Source organism: Sus scrofa, chromosome X, assembly GCF_000003025.6.
Source record: "Sus scrofa isolate TJ Tabasco breed Duroc chromosome X, Sscrofa11.1, whole genome shotgun sequence".
In the NCBI taxonomy this organism is placed as follows: domain Eukaryota; kingdom Metazoa; phylum Chordata; class Mammalia; order Artiodactyla; family Suidae; genus Sus; species Sus scrofa.
In genome coordinates, this window is record NC_010461.5 from 94,483,302 (window position 1) to 94,504,970 (window position 21,669).

The 21,669-nt window shown below is 33.8% G+C and overlaps 1 protein-coding gene across 2 annotated transcripts in view; it reads right to left on the reverse strand.

Moving 5' to 3' along the window:
• Positions 3,259–21,669, reverse strand: part of LRCH2 (leucine rich repeats and calponin homology domain containing 2) — a 103,371-nt gene continuing 84,960 nt past the window's right edge. The window contains exons 16-21 of one of the 2 annotated variants that reach the window (XM_021079893.1): positions 20,062–20,112; positions 17,487–17,544; positions 16,624–16,736; positions 15,724–15,861; positions 15,482–15,559; positions 3,259–6,023 (exon numbers count right to left, since the gene is read on the reverse strand). In XM_021079893.1, coding sequence (XP_020935552.1) covers positions 5,904–6,023; positions 15,482–15,559; positions 15,724–15,861; positions 16,624–16,736; positions 17,487–17,544; positions 20,062–20,112 — 558 coding nt within the window. In that variant the 3' untranslated portion in view covers positions 3,259–5,903. The remainder of the gene's footprint in view (positions 6,024–15,481; positions 15,560–15,723; positions 15,862–16,623; positions 16,737–17,486; positions 17,545–20,061; positions 20,113–21,669) is intronic. The other variant, XM_021079894.1, reaches the window with a different exon arrangement.

Sequence of the window (21,669 nt, forward strand, 5' to 3'; positions counted from 1 at the left end):
AATCCGGCTGTGACACAGGCCGGCAGCTGTAGCTCCGATTCGACCCTTAGCCAGGGAACTTCCATATGCCACAGATGTGGCCCTAAAAAGCGATAAATAAATAAATAAACAAACAAACAAACATAAAAGCATTACATTTAAACTAACATGAAATATTCTAAAGCTTCACATAAAGATTTCAAAGGTAATTGCTTTAGAAATAAATTATTTCAGAAAAAACAAAATTTATGAAATATTGTTTTCTATAATAGAATATTTTACAAATCTATGGAATGGATATATCAATTTTAATCCATGCAAATGTAATATACAGTAATTCAAAATAAATAGAATTCTTTTTCAAAGAAACATGATCATTGTTACCAACAAGCAGAAATGAATATTCAATGACATGTAGTACTGAGAGGTAAATTTTAAAAATTAGCTTGCAAAATATGAAAATTCAAAATGATAAATTTCAATAGGTGATCAACTTACTGACATCAGTCTTAGCAATGTTTTTGTGGACCTGACTCCAAAGGTAAGGGAAACAAAAGCAAAAATAAACAAATGAGACACATCAAACTAAAATGCTTCCACGCAGTGAAGGACAGCATAATCAAAATGAAAAGACAACCTACTGAATGGGAGAAGGTATTTGCAAAACATATATAAGAGGTTAATATCCAAAATACATAAAGAACTCATACAACTCAACAACAACAAAAAAACCTGATTTTAAAATGGGCAGAGGATCTAAATAGACATTTTTCTAAAGAAGACATACAGATGGCCTACAGATATATGAAAAGATGTACAACATCACTAATTATTAAGGAAATGTGTATCAAAACTACAATGAGAAATCACCTGCCTGTTAGAATGACTATCACTGAAAAGACAAGAATAACAAATGTGGAGAGAGTGTGGAGAGAAGAGAACCCTTGTACACTCTTGGTGGGAATATAAATTGGTGCAGTCACTATGGAAAACAGTATGGAGATTTCTTAAAAAATTAAGAATAGAACTATCATATGACCCAGCTATCCCACTTCTACATATTTACCAAAAGAACAGAAAAACACTAATTTGAAAATACATATGCACCCCTATGTTCACTGCAGCATTATTTACAATAGCCAAGATATAGAAACAAACTAAGCATCCATCAATGGATGAATGGATAAAGATGTGGTATATACAGTGGAATATCAGCCATAAAAATAATGAAATTCTGCCATCTGCAACAACATGGATGGACCTTGAAGGTATTTTGCTAAATGAGATCTAAAAAAATGGAGTTCCCGTTGTGGCGCAGTGGTTAACGAATCCGACTAGGAACCATGAGGTTGAGGGTTCGGTCCCTGCCCTTGCTCAGTGGGTTGACGATCCGGCATTGCCGTGAGCTGTGGTGTAGGTTGCAGACGCGGCTCGGATCCCGCATTGCTGTGGCTCTGGCGTAGGCCAGTGGCTACAGCTCCGATTCGACCCCTAGCCTGGGAACCTCCATATGCTGCGGGAGCGGCCCAAAGAAATAGTAAAAAGACAAAAAATATATATATATATAAAAAAAGGGAAGAAAATAAAACAAAAACAAACCGATAGATTAGAGAGATCAGATTAGTCATTACCAGAGAAAAAGGGAGTTGAAGGGCAAAGGGTAAATGAAGAAGGACAAAGAAGTGAAAAGGGTAAATTTTATGGTGATGGATAACTAGGCTTGTGGTGGTGATCATTTTGTAGTATGTACATACAGATGTCAAATTATAATGCTGTACACCTGAAACTTATAAAATAAAAAATCAATCACTGCCTTAAGGTATAATTGTAATTACTATTTTATAAATTATACATCACTTCATATTTTTTTGCATTAGAAGAAACTGAGATAATCTGAACTAAATTCTAAAAACTTCAATTTGCTATCTGAAAAAGCTATTTCTTTTTATGTATTTACATATGTACTTAATGCATTTCTCACCTATTTAGGTAGATACTTGATGCCTATTAATGGAGTGCAGTAAAAAGTCAATCTATTCCTAATTCTAAATGGCAGAGTAATCAAAATTATGTATTTGAGAATCAAAAAATAGTATGCAATAATTTCTTTAACATTTTTAAAAGATCACACTTTAAAGAATCTCTTTTTATAAGTTACGCTAACTTTCAAATGATTCAATCAGCAATTTTCCATTCTTAACACTGATGTCAGAATTCTCATTAACGTCTAAACTCTGGTCTTCCAACACAGTAAGGTTCTCCTTCACTAAAACAGCTGTAGCCTTGCATTAAACGTTCCTGAACACACACATACACACCTACAGAAAATCTAACTATTTAAACACCATAAGCATAGAGATATTTTTCATGTTTTAAAAGTACAAGGATAGAAAAGATTATACCTTAAGGAAGAGAAGATTATCTGGGCATTTCTAAATTGATCTAATGTACAGTAATGAACCAAAGGCAACCCAGTCCCTTGGAGTGCTCTGGACACTGGGACAGATTCCTGAGAATTTTATGACCATTCCATGTAGAATATCAAAATTTACTAAAGCAAATAACAAGTTTAGTATCATTATCTAAAGACAATTCAAAATTCTGTGATAAACTTAGTTTTCAAACAACTTAAGTACTTCTTCAAGTCTGAGACAAAAGTGAGTAACTATAAAACGGGGCAATTATCTTCAATAATAGTTACCTGAATAACTTTCTCCTTTTAGGATGAATAACAATTATAGATAAATAAGTCATTTTAATAAAATATGTGATTTTAAAAATTAGAATTACTTGAAAATGAAAGATTAAATGTTTTGGCCAAACTTGAAGCATGCATAAGTTCCTGGGCTGGGGACTGAACCTGAGCCACAGCAGCGACATGCTGAATCCTTAACCACTATGCCACTAGGGAATTCCTGAAAGATTAAATTTATTAGAAAATAGCTTAAGGATAATTCAATCATATAGCCTGCACTAAAATCCACAATAAAAATAATCAGAATTTGACCTGTCCTACCTTTTATGTAAAGGTTTATCTGACATTTATGTTACACAGTCTATCTTATATAAAGGTGACATCATTTTGTGAAGCTATCCTAGAAAATAATTTTTTAAGAAAACATTGCCTACTAAAAATATCATGATGTAAAGAGAATCTAGACTCAACTTACTTTGAATATCCTCTCGAAGTCTATTTTTCCACACTAGAGAACACAGACACAAGCTATCAAATATCTACAAAAAATGAATGCCATGATGTTAAGAAAAGAGATAGAAAGGGAGAAATGAAATCTGAATTTAATTTTTTCATTCAACTTTATCCACAGTTTACATCGGTAATATACATTTAGTGTTCCATTTATTTTTAAATGTATCATAAAAATCAATCATGATAGATCTGTGACCCATACAAACATTTCTGAATTCTTCAAAAAATTCAGTTAGAAAAGTCAATAAACTAGCATTTTGTAAAGATAATTATTAAACAAATGGTAATGTATTTTTACTCCTTATTTCAATTCTAACATATCCAACATCACCTCTTTCTTGTGCCATACAGGAATAAAATTGAGCAGAAGTAGCTATCTACTCATGTTTTAGGGCCTAATAAAATATTTTAGTTTGATTACTTAACCCTCTTCAAATCTCAAATCCAATTCAAATAATGATAATTGTTCTTATTTCAATAACTGATGAAGTAAATATATAATAACCATAAAAACCATTTAGAATAAATTTTAAACTTATTTAAAAACTACTAAAAAGAAATACATCAGAGCCTTAGTATAATATGTGCTTGGGGACTATGCCATGAAACTGCCATGGAGACAGTGTTGCCTTTTGCCACTACAGTAAATAAATGGCCATGGTATGGAAATCAAATAGATCCATCTTAAATGCAGTAAAGAATGCTACAGAGGTTCTGGTGTACTTTTCTTTTAAAGCAATAATTAATTGACAAGTAAGTGAAATGCATTAAGGAAATGGCCTATAATTTCACTAATATTTCAATGATATGAAACATGAAAATACTTGTAAAATAATTAACATCTAGATTGATTAACAAGAGGAATCCTACAGCATGATAACTATTAAAGCAGTATGAATGATTGCTGTAGCTTCTGATGATCACTTTATTTGTAACACTGTCAAAATTTTATCTTAAAAACTAACAACTAAGGTATTTACTTGTCATTTCTTACCTTTATTACCCACGCTTTCACTAGGGGAGACTGATTATGTCAAAGAGGTTTGCTTTTTTTTTTTTTTTTTAAGATCCAACTGAAAAATAGTAACTAATTAGCTCAAGTAAAGTAATAAATTACTAATAATTTAACTTTTAAACCTCTTAGTCTTAAGAAGCTTTAATTATTTAAAAGCTCCAATTTGACCCTTGGGGAATGTAAAGAACACATCTGCATCCTAAAGTCAAAATAATTATATGGCTTCATGCCAACTGATCAAAAAAAGTAGAGTTGATGCTAAACCAACTCTTACTATACCATTTGGCACAATAATTTTTACTTTTTATATATACCTTTGAAATACCCAGGCCAACATTTTTAATAAGTTGCATCCATATTAAGAGGTAACAAGTGCAAATAATCACATATGTAAGATATGATACTTGCCTGACTAGTACAAAAGTAATTATACTAAGATTCTTCTATAGGAAACTGAGTTATTACAGTAATGTTTTTGAAAAATTCCTGCACTACTACCAACATAAATTTTATCCATCTCTAAATTAAACAAGGACTTTATATAACACAGTATACTTATGAAAAGATTTATAGAATGGTTTGTGTTTATTTCAACATCATGTTGAGGATCCATTGAGATTTACTGGATCCAAAAATGGACATTATTTTTGAATAAAAACCTACTCCTCAATTGCTGCTCTCTGAATCTGAATATAACCAAAGGCAGCACACTGATATAACATTCTTGAAAGTCACAACATAAACCCAAACTTTGGCAGTTTTATCAAAATGTCCTTGACAATTAAGTACTTTGCTAGTTCTCAAAAACCTTACTGCTTTGTGTAAGATTTTCAATACAGAAATAAAATACTCTTCAAATAATAATTTTAAAAGATGATTAAGTTTTGCAAAATTAAATAGCATAAATTAAGCATATTAACATTGTTTATCTGAAGACATGAAATAACCAATTTAAGAAAAATGCAATGGACTAAATAAAGACACAAATGTCACAATGTGAGGGAGGTTTATCCTCACATATTACTGAACTTACAAAATCTACTAAAATATTTTAAAATTCCATTGATTCCATTAATACATAAAAAGAAATTGCAAAAATGCTTAAGACTATATGAGTTATCAATTACACAGGCACTTCACATGTAAACAATCTACAGTACAACTGAAAATATTTTGGCACCAACCTATAATACTAAAAGAATTTAATATAAAGCCAGAATTCTGTAATTTCCACTCACTTTTTTTCTAGAAAACTAAGACCAAAGATTGAAGAAATTATGTATAAACTAGAATTACAAGTATATTAAATAACTCAAATATAGAATTGTTTTAAATTGGTAAAAATGATTACATTATGCAGACATTTACCAGTATGCTATGATATAAAAAACCTAATTAAATTGAAACCACATTTTAAATTTAGTATTAATCTGATTGTTAAAATAATCAAGGTTATCAACTGACTTAGTAAAAACAGAATTTGAATTTATCAAAAACTCTTATTAAGTTGATCCAGTTTTCCCCCAAAAGAAGTTTGGGCAATTGGAAATTTAATCTTGATATTTTAACATAATTTTTCTTAAGCCTAAGGCCTGATTTAATAAAAGTATTTTTGATTAGACATCCTTACTCATAAATTTAAGATATTTGAAATCACTTCAAATAAATGAAACTAGACACATATGATTTCCAAATGTTATATCAAGCTGTAGAAAGCTGAGATGCCTTGGTTGTGGGTAATTCAAGAAGAGCCTGAACTGTGACACCAACTTTCACAAGACCTCTTTCTTCCAAAATATGATGAGGCAAACAGAGCCTTTCCTGAAAAACAAAACAAATGATATCTGAACATCTGAACATTCACTTTTTAACAGTGCAGCAAAGCTTAAATGTCAGAACTGGGTTTTTGTTTTTTTGTTTTTGTCTTTTTAGGGCCACACCCACGGCATATGGAAGTTCCCAGGCTAGGGGTCTAATCAGAGCTACAGCTGCCAGCCTACACCACAGCCACAGCATCGCTGGATCCTTAACTCACTGAGCAAGGCCAGGGATTGAACCCACAACCTCATGGTTCCTAGTCAGATTCGTTTCCACTGTGCCACAACGGGAACTCCAGAACTGGGTTTTTAAAACACATTTTTTAGAAAACTTCAAGTAAAAAGTACAGAATTCTAATTAAATTTTAATTTTAAAATGTCTGTTTCAATAGACTTTTATGGTATGGAATTCTATTTCATGAACTGTGTCTTGTTTTGTTTTTTGTCTTTTGTCCTTTTAGGGCCACATCAGGGGCATATGGAGGTTCCCAGGCTAGGGGTCCAATCGGAGCTACAGCTGCCAGCCTAGGCCAGAACCACAGCAACGCTGGATCCGAGCCGAGCCGCGTCTGCGACCTACACCATAGCTCACGGCAACACCGGATCCTTAACCCACTGAGCAAGGGAAGGGACTGAACCCGCAACCTCATGGTCCCTAGTCGGATTCGTTTCCGCTGCACCACGTAGGGAACTTCTATGGGGTGTGTTTTGATCTGAGGTTGATTTGATCCACATAATAAGCAAATATTTATTTATTTATTTATTTATTTATTTATTTGAAGATGAAGCCATATATTTTTTTAAAGAAGAGGTAATTTTTTTTTGTCTTTTTGCCATTTCTTGGGCCGCTCCTGCGACATATGGAGGTTCCCAGGCTAGGGGTCGAATCGGAGCTGTGGTCACTGGCCTACGCCAGAGCCACAGCAACGCAGGATCCGAGCCGCGTCTGCAACCTACACCGCAGCTCACGGCAACGCCGGATTGTTAACCCACTGAGTAAGGGCAGGGACCGAACCCGCAAGCTCATGGTTCCTAGTCGGATTCGTTAACCACTGCACCACGACGGGAACTCATAAGCAAATATTTTAAATTGAAGTGGTGGTACTAGATATTCCCTAATCTCTCATGCTAGAGCAGAAAGAGCACTTTATTTCCAGCCAAGAGATCTAAGGGCCATACAAAGTACTAAAGGTACTAAAATTCCTTGAGACCCTCTTCATCCTGAAAATAGGACTATGTGAGAAGCAGAACAGTCTATATATGGAAGTTCTTTGTAAACTGTTGTCCTGTATAAAACTGGTCACTCTGGTTCTTTCTACCAGAGTTCTGAGGTACTGTGGTCTGTGATGTATACAGCACTTCAGTATTTTTTTTTTGTCTTAAGGTTACTCCCCTCCAGCTTCTAGTGAGGTTGTGTTGCTTCTTATTCTTAGTTCCAACAGTTAGAATTTGATAAATAATAACTGCCTCCTCTTCTAAGTCATCACATGTGTCATATGATCTTCACAACTATATGAAAAAGAGGGTTTAGAAACAACTTTACATTAGGTTTCATTAGCCTTCACTGACCCTCTTTTTTTTTTTTTTTTTTTTTTGTCTTTTGTCCTTTTACGGCCACACCTGCAGCATATGGAAGTTCCCAGGCTAGGGGTCTAATCTGAGCTGTAGCCACCGGCCTACGCCAGAGCCACAGCAATGTGGGATCCAAGCCGCGTCTGTGACCCACACCACAGCTCACGGCAACCCACTGATCCTCAACCCACTGAGCGAGGCCAGGGATCGAACTTGCAACCTCATGGTTCCTAGTTTGATTCGTTTCCGCTGCACCACAAGGGGAACTCCTGATCCTCTTCTAACAACCTTAATGTCTTCAAGGGTCTGTATTCACCCTCTTCTGTTTTTACACTATATCCTCTCTTTGGTATTCTCAAAGCCATATCAAATCTGTAAGGGTTTCAACTGAAACACTGCATGCATGTGCACAACACCAAATAAATTTGGTAGCATTTTTGAAGAAGTAATGCGGTCTACTGCTTCACTTGGGACACCCACTCATCTCAGGAAAATAAGCTAGCAATGTATAAAGTAGGTGACAGAGCATCTACAGGCCCCATCTGGTCTATAACTTGTTTTACAAGTTGGCTAGCATAGTGTTTTACAAATCTAGAAACATTCCTTTTTTTTTAAATCCCGTGTTTCTCAAAACATTAGAAGCCTTGGCAAGAATGGGCCCCTATTTGCAAATGGTAACAACCATATCTTCAATCTGATGACTTTCAAATCTTTACTTTCCTGCCAATATCTCTCTATTCATCTCCAGAAACAAATGTCAACCTGATACAGCCAAACAGATGTCCAACAGACATACCAAAATCAACATGTCCATAAGAGAACTACTTCCTCGCTAAATTAACTTCTCCTCTGTATTCTATACCTCAGTCAGTAATATATCACTCAGTCTCTCTCAACATAAACCTGGGAATCATAATAGTCTCTTTCTTCCTTACTCCCATAACTCAATCACCAAATACTACTGATAATATTACCATGTATTTATTTAGGCCACACCCGCAGCATATTGAAGTTCCCGGGCCAGGGATCAAATCTGAGCCACAGCTGTGACCTGAGCTGCTGTAGAGACAACATTGGATCCTTAACCCACTGTGCAACAATGGGAACTCCAATATGCCCATTTATTAAAAGAGTTCTCAAAAATTATCTTCTCATTCCATTTTTACTGCAACATTTGTTGTCCTCCTAATATTTGGCTTATTTATTCAAAAACCCCTGAAGTATACATTAGAAAAGAGAAAGGTGGTTTCAAATCAACGACATCAGCTCCCACCACAGAACCTGTAAAAAGAGCAAATTAAACCAATGGTAAGCAGAAAGAAGAAAATTATGAAGGTGAGAGAGAAAACAATAAAATTAAAAAACAGAAAATAATAGTAAAAAAAAAATCAATGAAACCAAACATTGGTTCACTGAGAAGTTTTTTTTTAATTCATAAATCACCTAGCTAGATTAATCAGCAAAAAGAGAGAAAATACATGAATTGCCAATATCAGAAGCGACATCACAAGAGATGCTACAAACACTAAAATGATAATATGGAGGACATTAAAAACAACATCATAACAATAAGTTTGACCAACTAGATGAAATGGACAAATTCTTCAAAAGACACCACATATCCAAGCTCATAAAAGACTAAACAGAAAACTAGAATAGCTCTTTATCTATTAAAGAAACTGAAATTGTAGTTAAAAACTTTCCCACAAAGAAAACCCATTGCCTAGAAGGATTCAAGTTTCAATAATGAATTTGACTAAATATTTAATAAAGAAATAACATCAATCTACCCAAAATCTTCAAGAAAAGCGAAGAGCAGGGAATATTTTCTAACATGTTCCATGAGGTTAGCATTACCTTGACACCAAAGCCAAGCAAAAACATTAAAACTAAAGACCAAGAACCTCATTAATATAGATGCAAAAAGTCTAAACAAAATTTTAACAAATTGAATCCAACAACATAAAGATAACAACAATATCTATCATGACCAAGTGGGGTTTATACCAAGAGTCCAGGTTTGACTTAATATCTGAAAATCAACCAATGTAATTAACAATGTTGTAAAAGAAAAAAAAATGTTGCCTCAGTAGTGTAGAAAAAGCACTTGACAAAATTCAACATCTGTCCCTAATAAGAACTCTCAGCAAACTAGGATCATATATTTTATAAGGAACTTATATTTTGAATATATAAAGAACTTAATAATAAAAATGTGACTGATTCAATTAAGTCACAACATTTGAAGACCTTTCTCCAAAAACATATATGAATAGTCAATAAGCACACAAAAAGATGCCCAACATCATTAGCCATTAGGGAAACACTAATCAAAACCACAGAGATATCACTTCACACCCACAAGGATGACTAAAATAAAAAAGGTTGACAATAATCATTGTTGGTGAGGATATATTGATGGTAGGAATGTAAATTGGAAAATAATTTAGCAGTTCCAAAAAAGATAAATATATAGTTATCATATAACCTAGCATAAAGCAACTATACAATCTACCATATAACCTGAGAGAATTAAGGCAAGTATTCAAACAAAAACATTTCATCAATGTTCATAGCAGCATTATTCATAATAAAAAATGAGTGGAAACAGCCCTGATATCCACCAACTGATGAATAGTAAACAAACCACGGTATATACATACAATGGAATATTACTCAGCCCTGAAAAAATGAAGTACAGGCATGCCTCAGAGATATTGAGAGTTGAGTTCTGGATCACCAAAATAAAGTAAATATTGCAATAAAGTGAGTCATATGAATTTCTGTTTCCTAGTACATATAAAAGTTTTGTTTACACTATACTATAGTCTACTAAGTATGCAATAGCATTATGTCTAACAAAATAAACCGTTATAAAAAAAACACCTTATTGCTAAAAATGCTAATCATCATCTGGCAATGCAGCATTGCCACAAACCTCCAATTCATAAAAAAAATGCAGTATCTGTGAAGCACAGTAAAGTGAAATGCAATAAAACTAGGTATGTCTGTACTGTTTTATGCTACAACATGGATTAACCTAGAGAGCACTGTGCTAAGTGAAAGATAACAGATATCATATTTTATGATATCATTAATATCTCCTCTCCAGAATAGGCAAATTCATAGAGATAGAACAGAGGAGGGACTGCTAACAGGTAAGTGGTTTCTTTCTAGGGTGATAAAATATTCTACACTTAGTGTTGCCCAACTCTGCGACTATAAGAAAAACAATTTAATTATACACTTTAAATGGGTAAATTTTTTGGTATGTTAAATATGTCTCAATAATAAAGTTTTTTTTTAAAAAGGCAATGCGTGTGCCCAATCCCAAGCCTAAAAAAAGATAATTTCAACCTATATCTTTCAACATGTTAAAAAATAACTAAAACTTGATTACAAACCTAAATGTAAAACTTAAGATTGTAAAACTTCTAGAAATATAGGATAAAACCTTTGTGACCTTAAGTTATGCAAAGATTTAACACCAAAAACATAACTGATTTCTTTAAATGACAAATTTTACTCCAAAGCATCAAAATTTCTGCTTTTTGAAAAATACTGTAAGGAGAATGAAAAGACAAGTCAAAGACTAGGATACAATATTTTTAAATCGCACATGTGATAAAGAATTTTATCTATAATTTATAAAGAAATCTCAAACTCAGTAATTAAGAAAACTCAATTTAAAAAGCAGACAAACACAGAAAAAAAAAAAAGACAAAAGTTTAGAAACACTTCATTTTACATATGGCAAATCATCATACAAATGGCAAATAAACCCTTGAAAAGATGTTCAACAGCATGAATCTTCAGGGAAATGGAAATTAAAACCACACTGATGGTAAGACCAGATACTATAAAATTCTTAGAGGAAAACATAGGCCAAACACTCTCTAACATAGACCCAGCAATATCTTCTCAGATCCACCTCCTAGAGTAATAACAATAAAAACAAAAATTAAAAAAATGGGATGTATTTAAACTTAAAAGTTTTTGCACAGAAAGGAAATCATAAACAAAACAAAAAGACAACCCACAGAATGGGAGATAATATTTGCAAATGAAGCAACTGATAAAGGATTAACCTCCAAAATATACAAACACCTTCTGCAGCTCAATTGCAAAAAAAACCCAAACAATCCAATCAAAAAATGGGCAGAAGATCTAAGTAGACATTTCTCCAAAGAAGACATACAGATGGCCAAAAAAACACATGAAAAGATGCTCAACATCACTAATTATTAGAAAAATGCAAGTCAAAACTACAATGAGGTACCATTTTACACCAGGCAGAATGGCCATCATCAAAAAATCTACAAACAATAATTGCTGGAGAGGGCATAGAGAAAAGAGAACCCTCTTACACTGTTGGGGCAAATATAAATCAGGGCAGCCACTATGGAAAACAGTATGGAAGCTCCTCAAAAAAATAAAAATAGAATTACCACATGATCCAGCAATTCCACTCCTGGCATCTATCCACAGAAAACTATAATTTGAAAAGATATATGCACTCTAATGTTCACTGCAGCACTATTTACAATAGCCAAGACATGGAAGCAACCTAAATGTCTACTGGACAAGAATAGATAAAAAAGATATACACATATACAATGGAATATTACTCAGTCACTAAAAGAATGAAACAAGGCTATTTGCAGCATTATGGATAGACCCAGAAATTATCATACTAAGTGAAGTTAGACAGTGAAAAACAAACATCATAAGATATCACTTATATGTGGAATCTAAAAAAAGAATACAAATGAACTTATTTACAAAATGGAAACAGACTCATAGACTTTGAAAAAGTTATGGTTACCAAAAGGGACAGGGAGTAGGAGGAGAGACGGACTAGGGGTTTGGAAATGGCATATGCACACTGAGGTATATGGAATGATTGGCCAAAAGGGACCTGCTGTATAGAACAGAGAACTCTACCCAATATACTGTGTTAATCTATGTGGGAAAAGAATCTGAAAGAGAATGGATGTGCATATACATATCACTGAATCACTTTGTTGTATAGCAGAAATCATCACAATCTTGTAAATCAACTATACTTCAATAAAGCTTTAAAAAGTGAAAGAAAAAATAGACAAAAGATCAAAAGATTAGGACACTTCATAAAAGAAGTCATACAAATGGCAAATAAGCCTTTGAAAAGATGATCAGTATCATCAGTCTTCTGGTAAATGGAAATTAAAAGCACACTGACAAATCGGTACATACCTATTAGAATGGATAAATTAAAAAAAAAACACTGACCATACTGAATGTTATTGAGGATGTGGAGGAACTGGAACTCTCATACACTGCTGATGGGAATGAAAAACGGTACAACTATTTTGGAATAAAGTTTTATACTTATAATGTTCAGCATACACCTGCCATATTTTCCAGTCATTCCACTCCCACGTATCTACCCCAAATTAAAGAACACATATATCCAAAGACTTGCACATAACTGTATAGCAGCTTTATCTGTAGTAGTCCCTGAAACTGGAAACAATCCAAATGGCCATCAACAGGTCAATGGACCAACGAACTGTGGTATATTCATATAATGAAATACTACACAACAATAAAAAGGAATGACCTATTTATACATGCAACAACATTGCTGAGCCTTAGGATAGTTATACTGAGTGAAAGAGGCAGGAAAAAAATTGTATATATTCTATCATTCCAATTTTATACACCTCCAGATAGAAAATGCAAACTAAAATAGAAAGCAAATTAGTGGATGCCTGACGAAGAAAGGATTGCAAAGGGACACAAGGATGTGTTCATTATCTTGACTAAAGTGATGATTTCATGGTGTATGCATATGTCAAACCTTATCAAACTGTATAATTTATTTACATGCACTTTACTATACGTCAATTATACTTCAATAAAACTGTTAAAAATACAGGGAGTTTTGAATGGCCCCTCCATTGCCCCCCTTATGGTGAGGATAGGTAAGCTACTAACCCTGTCCTAGAACAACAAGCTGGAGAGAGAAGAGTAAGCTAAGTAAAATAGTTTTTGTAAGACCTTCCCTTTTATCCTCCTTGCCTAATGTATCAAGCAGGTATCAGAAATATATTGGACTGTATTTTCTTTCAAGAAAAAGAACAGAAATAGAAAGTATACATGTTAGAGGGTAGGCTCTGGAATTAGAACAGCAGGGTTCAGAGTTTGGCTCCTCCACTGTTTACTAAAAGTGTGACTGAACAAGTTCCCTCATTCATTCAATAAATGTTTATTGAGAACCCTTCCTCCAAAAATTCTTAAAATGACAAAATGTATACAATGCAATAACTAAAAAGCCTTCCTAACTGTTCTATTTTCACACTAAGAGATTAAGAGTACAAAAAAGAAAGAACATAAAAATTTTAAGAATTAAATTTTTAAAACATCATGTCAAGCACAGATAAGTAACTAGAGGACAACGACATGAGATTTCCAACTTACAGAGTAATTCAACTGATTTCTCTATAAATTATATATATTCACTTGAGGAAAGACGTTAAAGTAGAACTTGTAGACCACATTGCTTTGACACTATTGAAAAGATAACTTAAATAAGCACAACTCAATATATATGTTAATATCAAATTAACATACTGTATACCTTAAACTCACAAAATGTTGTCAATTATATCTCAAAAATCTAAACTTTAAAAAATAAAAGAGGAGTTCCCGTCGTGGCGCAGTGGTTAACAAATCCGACTAGGAACCATGAGGTTGAGGGTTCGGTCCCTGCCCTTGCTCAGTGGGTTAACGATCCGGCGTTGCCGTGAGCTGCGGTGTAGGTTGCAGACGCGGCTCGGATCCCGCGTTGCTGTGGCTCTGGCGTAGGCTGGTGACTACAGCTCCGATTCGACCCCTAGCCTGGGAACCTCCATATGCTGCGGGAGCGGCCCAAGAAATAGCAACAACAACAACAACAACAACAACAAAAAGACAAAAGAGAAAAAATAAATAAATAAATAAATAAATAAATAAATAAAAAATAAAAGAAAAAAAGTACAACTAGATTGTGGTCTGCTAACAATTCCATGTCCTCTCAATAGTTAGTCATGTTGATGTTCGGCTTACAATGTTTTCAAAAAAAGCAATATTTTGATTTTTCATTTTCATTATATATTTACAATATTGCTTTATGGTATACTATAATTTTATAGTATTGCAATTATTACATGAAACATAAACAAGTCAGAAAAGTTTATTCACTGAGGTATTATATGTTACTAAGATTTCCGATTTGAATATTATAAAGTTTAAGATGCTGTTCACACCCAGAGTTCCCATTGTGGGTTAAGGTGTTGGTGAGGATGCAGGGTTGATCCCTGACCTCATTCAGTGGGTTATGGATCTGGTGTTGATACAAGCTGCAGCACAGGTCACAGATGTGGCTTGGATTGGTGTAGGCCACAACTGCAGCTCCAATTCGACTCCTGGCTCGGGAACTTCCATATGCTGCAGCTGCAGCATTAACAGAGAGAGAGAAAGAAAATGTTCCCACTGAATGCAAATTTTCTAATCAGAGTTTATCCATAGATTTATTAAAGGACTCCAAATTTCCTCCATGAGGAAAAATATAAGCAGCAATGTCTTCAAACCAACTTGTCATATGGTCTCTAACTTATGCTTAATTGATGATGTATATGATCAGTACATTTTTCTATATATAAAGCTGTTTTATAATCACTTTAAAAGCAGCTTAAAAACCTTGATTAGATAGCTGTTACAGTTAAAGCTGGAACTCAGTAAAAGGAACCAAGGGAAGGTATTCATTTTAATATTCAGAAAGCATTATTAATTCCTATGTGAAGAAGAATTCAGATTGCATGTAATAAATTAACATTTAAATGATTATTTTATTAGAAAAATAATTACCTGTGAGACACCCAACTTTTTACAAGCATCAAGAAAATTTTCTACATTTCTTCGACATTTTGCCATGCTCAGTTTAGGCTGTAAAGTAAAAAAAAAAAAAAAAAAAGTATATTTTCAGGAATATTTATTTATAAATATTAATCAAAACTGAAAATTAAATTTATTGAGGTGTATTATTTAAAGACTATTTCAAGAAGCTCTATCTTCCTTTAGAGAACTGACAAATTGTAGACAAAACTTACCACTGCTGGTGATGGCACATGAATACTAGCTACAGAACGTGGCCTTATGTGATTGGCTAAATGGCAAAGAACAACCCCATCCATCAGTGCAGCTCCAATGTCATCAGGCAAAATTACTTTTAACCTGGATTCGAGATTCTATAAAAGAAATGAATATAAATCACAGATATTCTATCTAAATACATGTTATATATTTATATTATTATCATTACATAATCCAAAATTTTAAAGAGTACTGGAAGATACAAACTATTTACATTTAGAATGGATAAGCAATGAGGTCCTACTGTACAGCACGAGGAACTATGTATATCCAATCACTTGCAACAGAACATGATGGAAGATAATATGAGAAAAAGAATGTATAGGAGTTCCCGTCGTGGTGAAGTGGAAACGAATCCGAGTAGGAACCATGAGGTTGTAGGTTCAATCCCTGGCCTCACTCAGTGGGTTGAGGATATGGAGTTGCCATGAGCTGTGGCGTAGGTCGCAGACGCAGCTCAGATCTGGCGTTGCTGTGGCTGTGGCGAAGGCCGGTGGCTATAGCTCCGATTGGACCCCTAGCCTGGGAACCTCCATATGCCGAGGTGCAGCCCTAAAAACACACAAAAGAAAAAGAAAGAAAAAGAATGTACATATATGTATGACTTGGTCACTTTTCTGTACAGCAGGAATTGGCACAACATGGCAAGTCAACTATACCTTAATAAAAAAAAACAAACCCAAAAAGAATGTATATATGTATAACTGAATCACTCTTCTGTGCAGCAGAAATTAACACATTGTAATCAATTATTCAATAAAATAATTTAAAAATTAAAAAATTTTTTTAAATATCTGTTAATTTTCCAAGCTGAACTCATTTCTACAAAGCATACTTGAAATGTCAATCTGACTTACATTGCGAAGTTGTCGTATTTGCTCTCGTTCTTCTCGTAGATGTTCCATCTTTCTTCTCATTGTAAAACCAGGATCTGCTGCCCCATATTCTTGGCGAGATGAGCGGCTAAAAGCTATTAAAAAACCAAAATTTCCTAGCTTATTACAAAGCTAATAGGAAGGATCAACCATCAGTGAGGAAAGAGGTATGATAAAAAGAACTAGTATAAAACTACATAAACCACTATTATTATTAATTAATTCTAAATATTTTTTGCATACTTATTTGCATAACTGAAAGCAAAAGGGAAGACAGGTGTAATGATTTCTACCACCTATATATGTTCTTACTTAAAAATACGTTATTAGAAACTTATGATCCAGGTTAAAAATTATTATTGAACACAAATCAACCTTTATTATCTTTAAAGAAAAAGGAAATTATTCTTGAAGGTCAATACAGTTATTCAGGAATAAAAACTATAATTCAATACCTTGCCAAGTAACATGGATCCATTTTCTTTTGGGCTTGCCAAATTCGAAAAGATCCCTTTTTAAAACCACAATATAATGGAGTGCTATAATTTCAAACAGTGTTTGGTCTGCTGGCAGAGTGGTCATTCTAATAGCAGTCACAGTAGAGTAGAAATAAGACTGCAGTATATTTAAGGCAAAAAGCTGAGGTTTCAGGAGCTTGAAGGTAAAGAGGAAGAAAGAAATGGGGAATGGGAATTGGAAAAACAAATAAGGTTAAGAGAAAATTACTTTTAGGAGAGGGGAAAGAATCTATGTGTACTTAAAACTATGGAATCAATCCCATTTAAGCTCAGAAACTCTAGTTTCATATATAATCAATAAATTATATTTACAGAGTATATATTTACCTGATCTAGGCTTCAAGCCAAAGGGACCATGTGTAAAACCATCAGTTCTATCATACTCCTAAAAACAAAACAAAACAAAAAACAAATAAAACCTCTTTTCTTTCAAAATAATCAAGGCAGTAATTCATATCCATCCCAATTTGAGAAGTATTTATTTTTTCCATGATTAGTGGAGTAAAGAAAGGTAAACTACATTTCAATTCAAATAGATATATTACTTTTAAAAGGTCTATAAATATTTGCTAAATGACCTGAGCCTTTATATACTTCTCTCTCACAGCATAAGGAAAATGAAAATCATTAAAGCATATAAAATAAACAGATACTACTTTTTAAATGAAGAACCAGATGAAAGCCTCACTTAAAATGAAAAAAAAAGTTGCAATGAGAAGATAAGTGAAATTAGCAACACCTACTCAAGTATCTACTATGAACTTCACACTCAGTATAATCTGAGGCAAATACACACATTCATACTAATTGGGGCTGCAAAGTGGTAGATAACAAAGTATTATTTCTTCTATCTGAATGCACATTATTTCAAAGCGCTTCCACACAACAGTATGCTGTGGAAAGAACTGTGGTATGTTTTATTTTATTTATTTGTCTTTTTTTAGGGCTGCACCGCGGCATATGGAGGTTCTCAGGTTAGAGGTCTAATCAGAGCTATAACTACTGGCCTACACCACAGCCACAGCAACACGTGATTCAAGCCACATGTGTGACCTATACCACAGCTCACAGCAATGCCGGATCCTTAACCCACTGAGCAAGGCCAGGAATCAAACCTGCGTCCTCATGGATACCAGTCAGATTAGTTTCTGTCGAGCCGCGATGGGAACTCTGACTATGGAGTTCCATATTTTAAAAATCTGAACTTAGAGTCAGAAAGCTTAGCCTAAGTCTTGAACAAAACATTTAATTTCTCTATTACTGTTCCTTCATCTTTAAAATGGGATGTTTGTGAAAATTAAAACAGATGACTAAAAGAAAGTACTTTGTAAATTACAAAATGGAAGATAATGCAATTTTAGCAGCATCTTATTTAATCTGTACAACGAAGTATGGGCTTCTATCATATACTGACTGGAGTCTTTAGGAAGTTATCAGTCTCTTTAGCTATAAAATGATGAAGATAATACCCAGTTTACGGGACTGCTCTTAGGTTTAAACATATAGACAAGCACTTTGTTAATAGTAAAGCACTATACTAATTGTTTTTAACATTTTTCTTTCACAGATGAAACTGAAACAATTAGAATTCTGTTGACTCTGAATCTTCTGATTAGCATGTGATAAGTAGTTCAAGCTGAATGTCAGTTGAGCTACTAAAATACATACTCACTACTCTATCTGTCCACAAGCCTCACAGTTTGTCTTGATTATTTCGGTTAAAGTGTTATGAATTTCCAGACAAAAATTTCATTTATCCAAATGCAAGAAAAATGTATTATAAAAGCAATATAATTTGTTTGAGAAAACTGGCATTAATACTCTCCTTATGAGCATAGATCTTAAAATCATAAAGCCACTAGGTAAATAAGTCATCACTTACATTTATTATAACTGAAAGTAAAAGAAAGGATTTACAAAAGCATGTGACAAAAACTAATTTTAGGATATCTTAATTTAAATTATTTTCTAAAAGAATATAAACCATTTTACCTGCCATATAATTTAGAAACATGCTTATAAAACAATGCCCAAATCCATTTAAAAGTTTTACAATGCAACTCAATCAAAATAACAAAGACTCCTGACTTTTCAAAAAATTAACACCACCCACATAAAATGAAGCACTACCTAATTAACCAAAGTTATACAGTAAATTTGGATCATCCAAACATTTAGACAAAGTCCTGAATTCACCAAATGAATGCATAATCATTTATTTACTAATGCCAATACACTTTTAGAATACTAAATAAGATAATCTGAAGTAGAAGAGAGACTATTTAGAATTTTTTAAATTTATCTCTTATTTCAAAGCAATAGGTTTAACTAAATTAGAAGAGTCAATTATTCAAACCACCAGAGTCTTTAATTGAGATCTCAGAAATACTAACTTCTGTCTACCCCTTTTCCCCACACTCCTGCCTTAGGTCTAAGATGCTAGGAAGTATGTACCCTCTTGTCGATAGGAACAACCCACTTCAGGGATGTTTCTCGTGGAAAAAGGAAGTTTTTCTTGCATTGCTTTCAGACCTAATTGGTTATGAGAAAAAACCAAAGGCCATTGCACAATGCTGAAATACTTTTTTCAAATTCCAAATTTGAAAGCTGTTCTTATCATTTTTTCAAAATATGGATGAATTTTAAAACATAAGTTATTTATAAACTGAATTATTTTCTGTGATTTATAGGCATTTTCCAATATGTAATTTAAGTGATTTTGTAATGAATATTTGTACAAAAATATGGTTTTCTTAGAATTTTTTATAGGCTAAGTTGTACAAATTAACCTATCAACTTTTAAATATGGGTAAATAAATTACATTTAAAAAAAAAGAGAGATGAAGTTAGAGAGAAGAGACAAATAAACCTACATAAACACATTAAAAAACAGAACTTGTACCTCAGATGATACTGGAGATTGTGGTGACATATTAGCATTATCACTGTCTTGCTAAAATATAAAAATAAAAATATGAAAAATGAAATTTAAATATGAATGATGATTTAGACACATAAAAGGAAAACTGAAAATTTTCTGATCAACTCAAGGAAGAATCTGGAGAATACCATCTACCACCTTGCCAAAGTGTGATCTGTGGACCAGTAGCATCAGCATCCTCTGGGAGTTTGTTAGAAATGCAGAAGCTCAGGCCCCTCCCAAGACCTACTGAATCAGAATCTGTATTTCAGTAAGATCCCCAGGTGATTCATAAGCACTTAAAATTTCAGAAGTAGTATCTACTCATATCAAATATTTTCTTTTTTTTAAACAAACCCAACTAGTATCCATGAGGATGTGGGTTTTTTTGTTTGTTTGTTTTTGTTTTTGTTTTTTTTTTTTTTTGTCTTTTGTTGTTGTTGTTGTTGTTGTTGTTGTTGCTATTTCTTGGGCCGCTCCCGCAGCATAAGGAGGTTCCCAGGCTAGGGGTTGAATCGGAGCTGTAGCCACCGGCCTACGCCAGAGCCACAGCAACGCGGGATCCGAGCCGCGTCTGCAACCTACACCACAGCTCACGGCAACACCGGATCGTTAACCCACTGAGCAAGGGCAGGGACCGAACCCGCAACCTCATGGTTCCTAGTCGGATTCGTTAACCACTGCACCACGACGGGAACTCCTCAAATATTTTCTTATAAATTTATTTCCTTTAAATATTACAAATGAAAAACCTTTCTATAGTTCTTAGAAAATGTCCATGTGTTAAGATTAATTCCTGACGGGAAATGGCAAAAATACGATACAACCTGAGACAGGCACATGGAGGCGTGTAAAATTCCATCAACCCAAACAATAACGTTTACCTGGAAAATTATGTACATGTAACACAGGCTTAGAAATAAGGACAAAGAATTGGATGGCATAAAGTAAAATGAAATGATCCACGTATTTTTGATGACTACTACTAAACAAATACAAAATCTTAACATTTAACCTAGAATGTGCATACCACATAAGACATGTATTCATCATTCAACAAATGATTACTGACTGCTGTATGTCAGACACTGGTGTTAGACACTGGGAACACTGAAATTTAGTAAAATGTCATCTACTCAAGGATCTCTCAGTGTGTGTGTAGGGGGAGATAGTATCATTCATTACACAAGTAATACAATTTTTTCACTACAATAACAAAGCTGTATATATACCATATTTATAAGGTACAGATAAGGGGCACTTGGGGAAAATGATGGGGGTGGTGGAGAAAGGCAAGTCTCCTGAGAAAGTGAAAAACTGAGTAGATGTTTACCAGAGAAAGAAGCAAACAATATTTTAAGATGAGAGGACAACAAGGACAAAGGCACAGAAGCAATAAGCGAAAGGATGTGTGCAGAAAACCTTGCTGTTCTGTATTTTGGGAGAGTACAGTGAAAGAAGGGCAAATCATGAGTTGAGGCTGATGTGGTAAGCAGGAACTTAATCAATAAGGACCCAGAATTTACTTTCTAAGTGATGAGGCGACACTAAAGGTTTCTAAGCAAGAGAATGGCCTCATTATATTTGTGT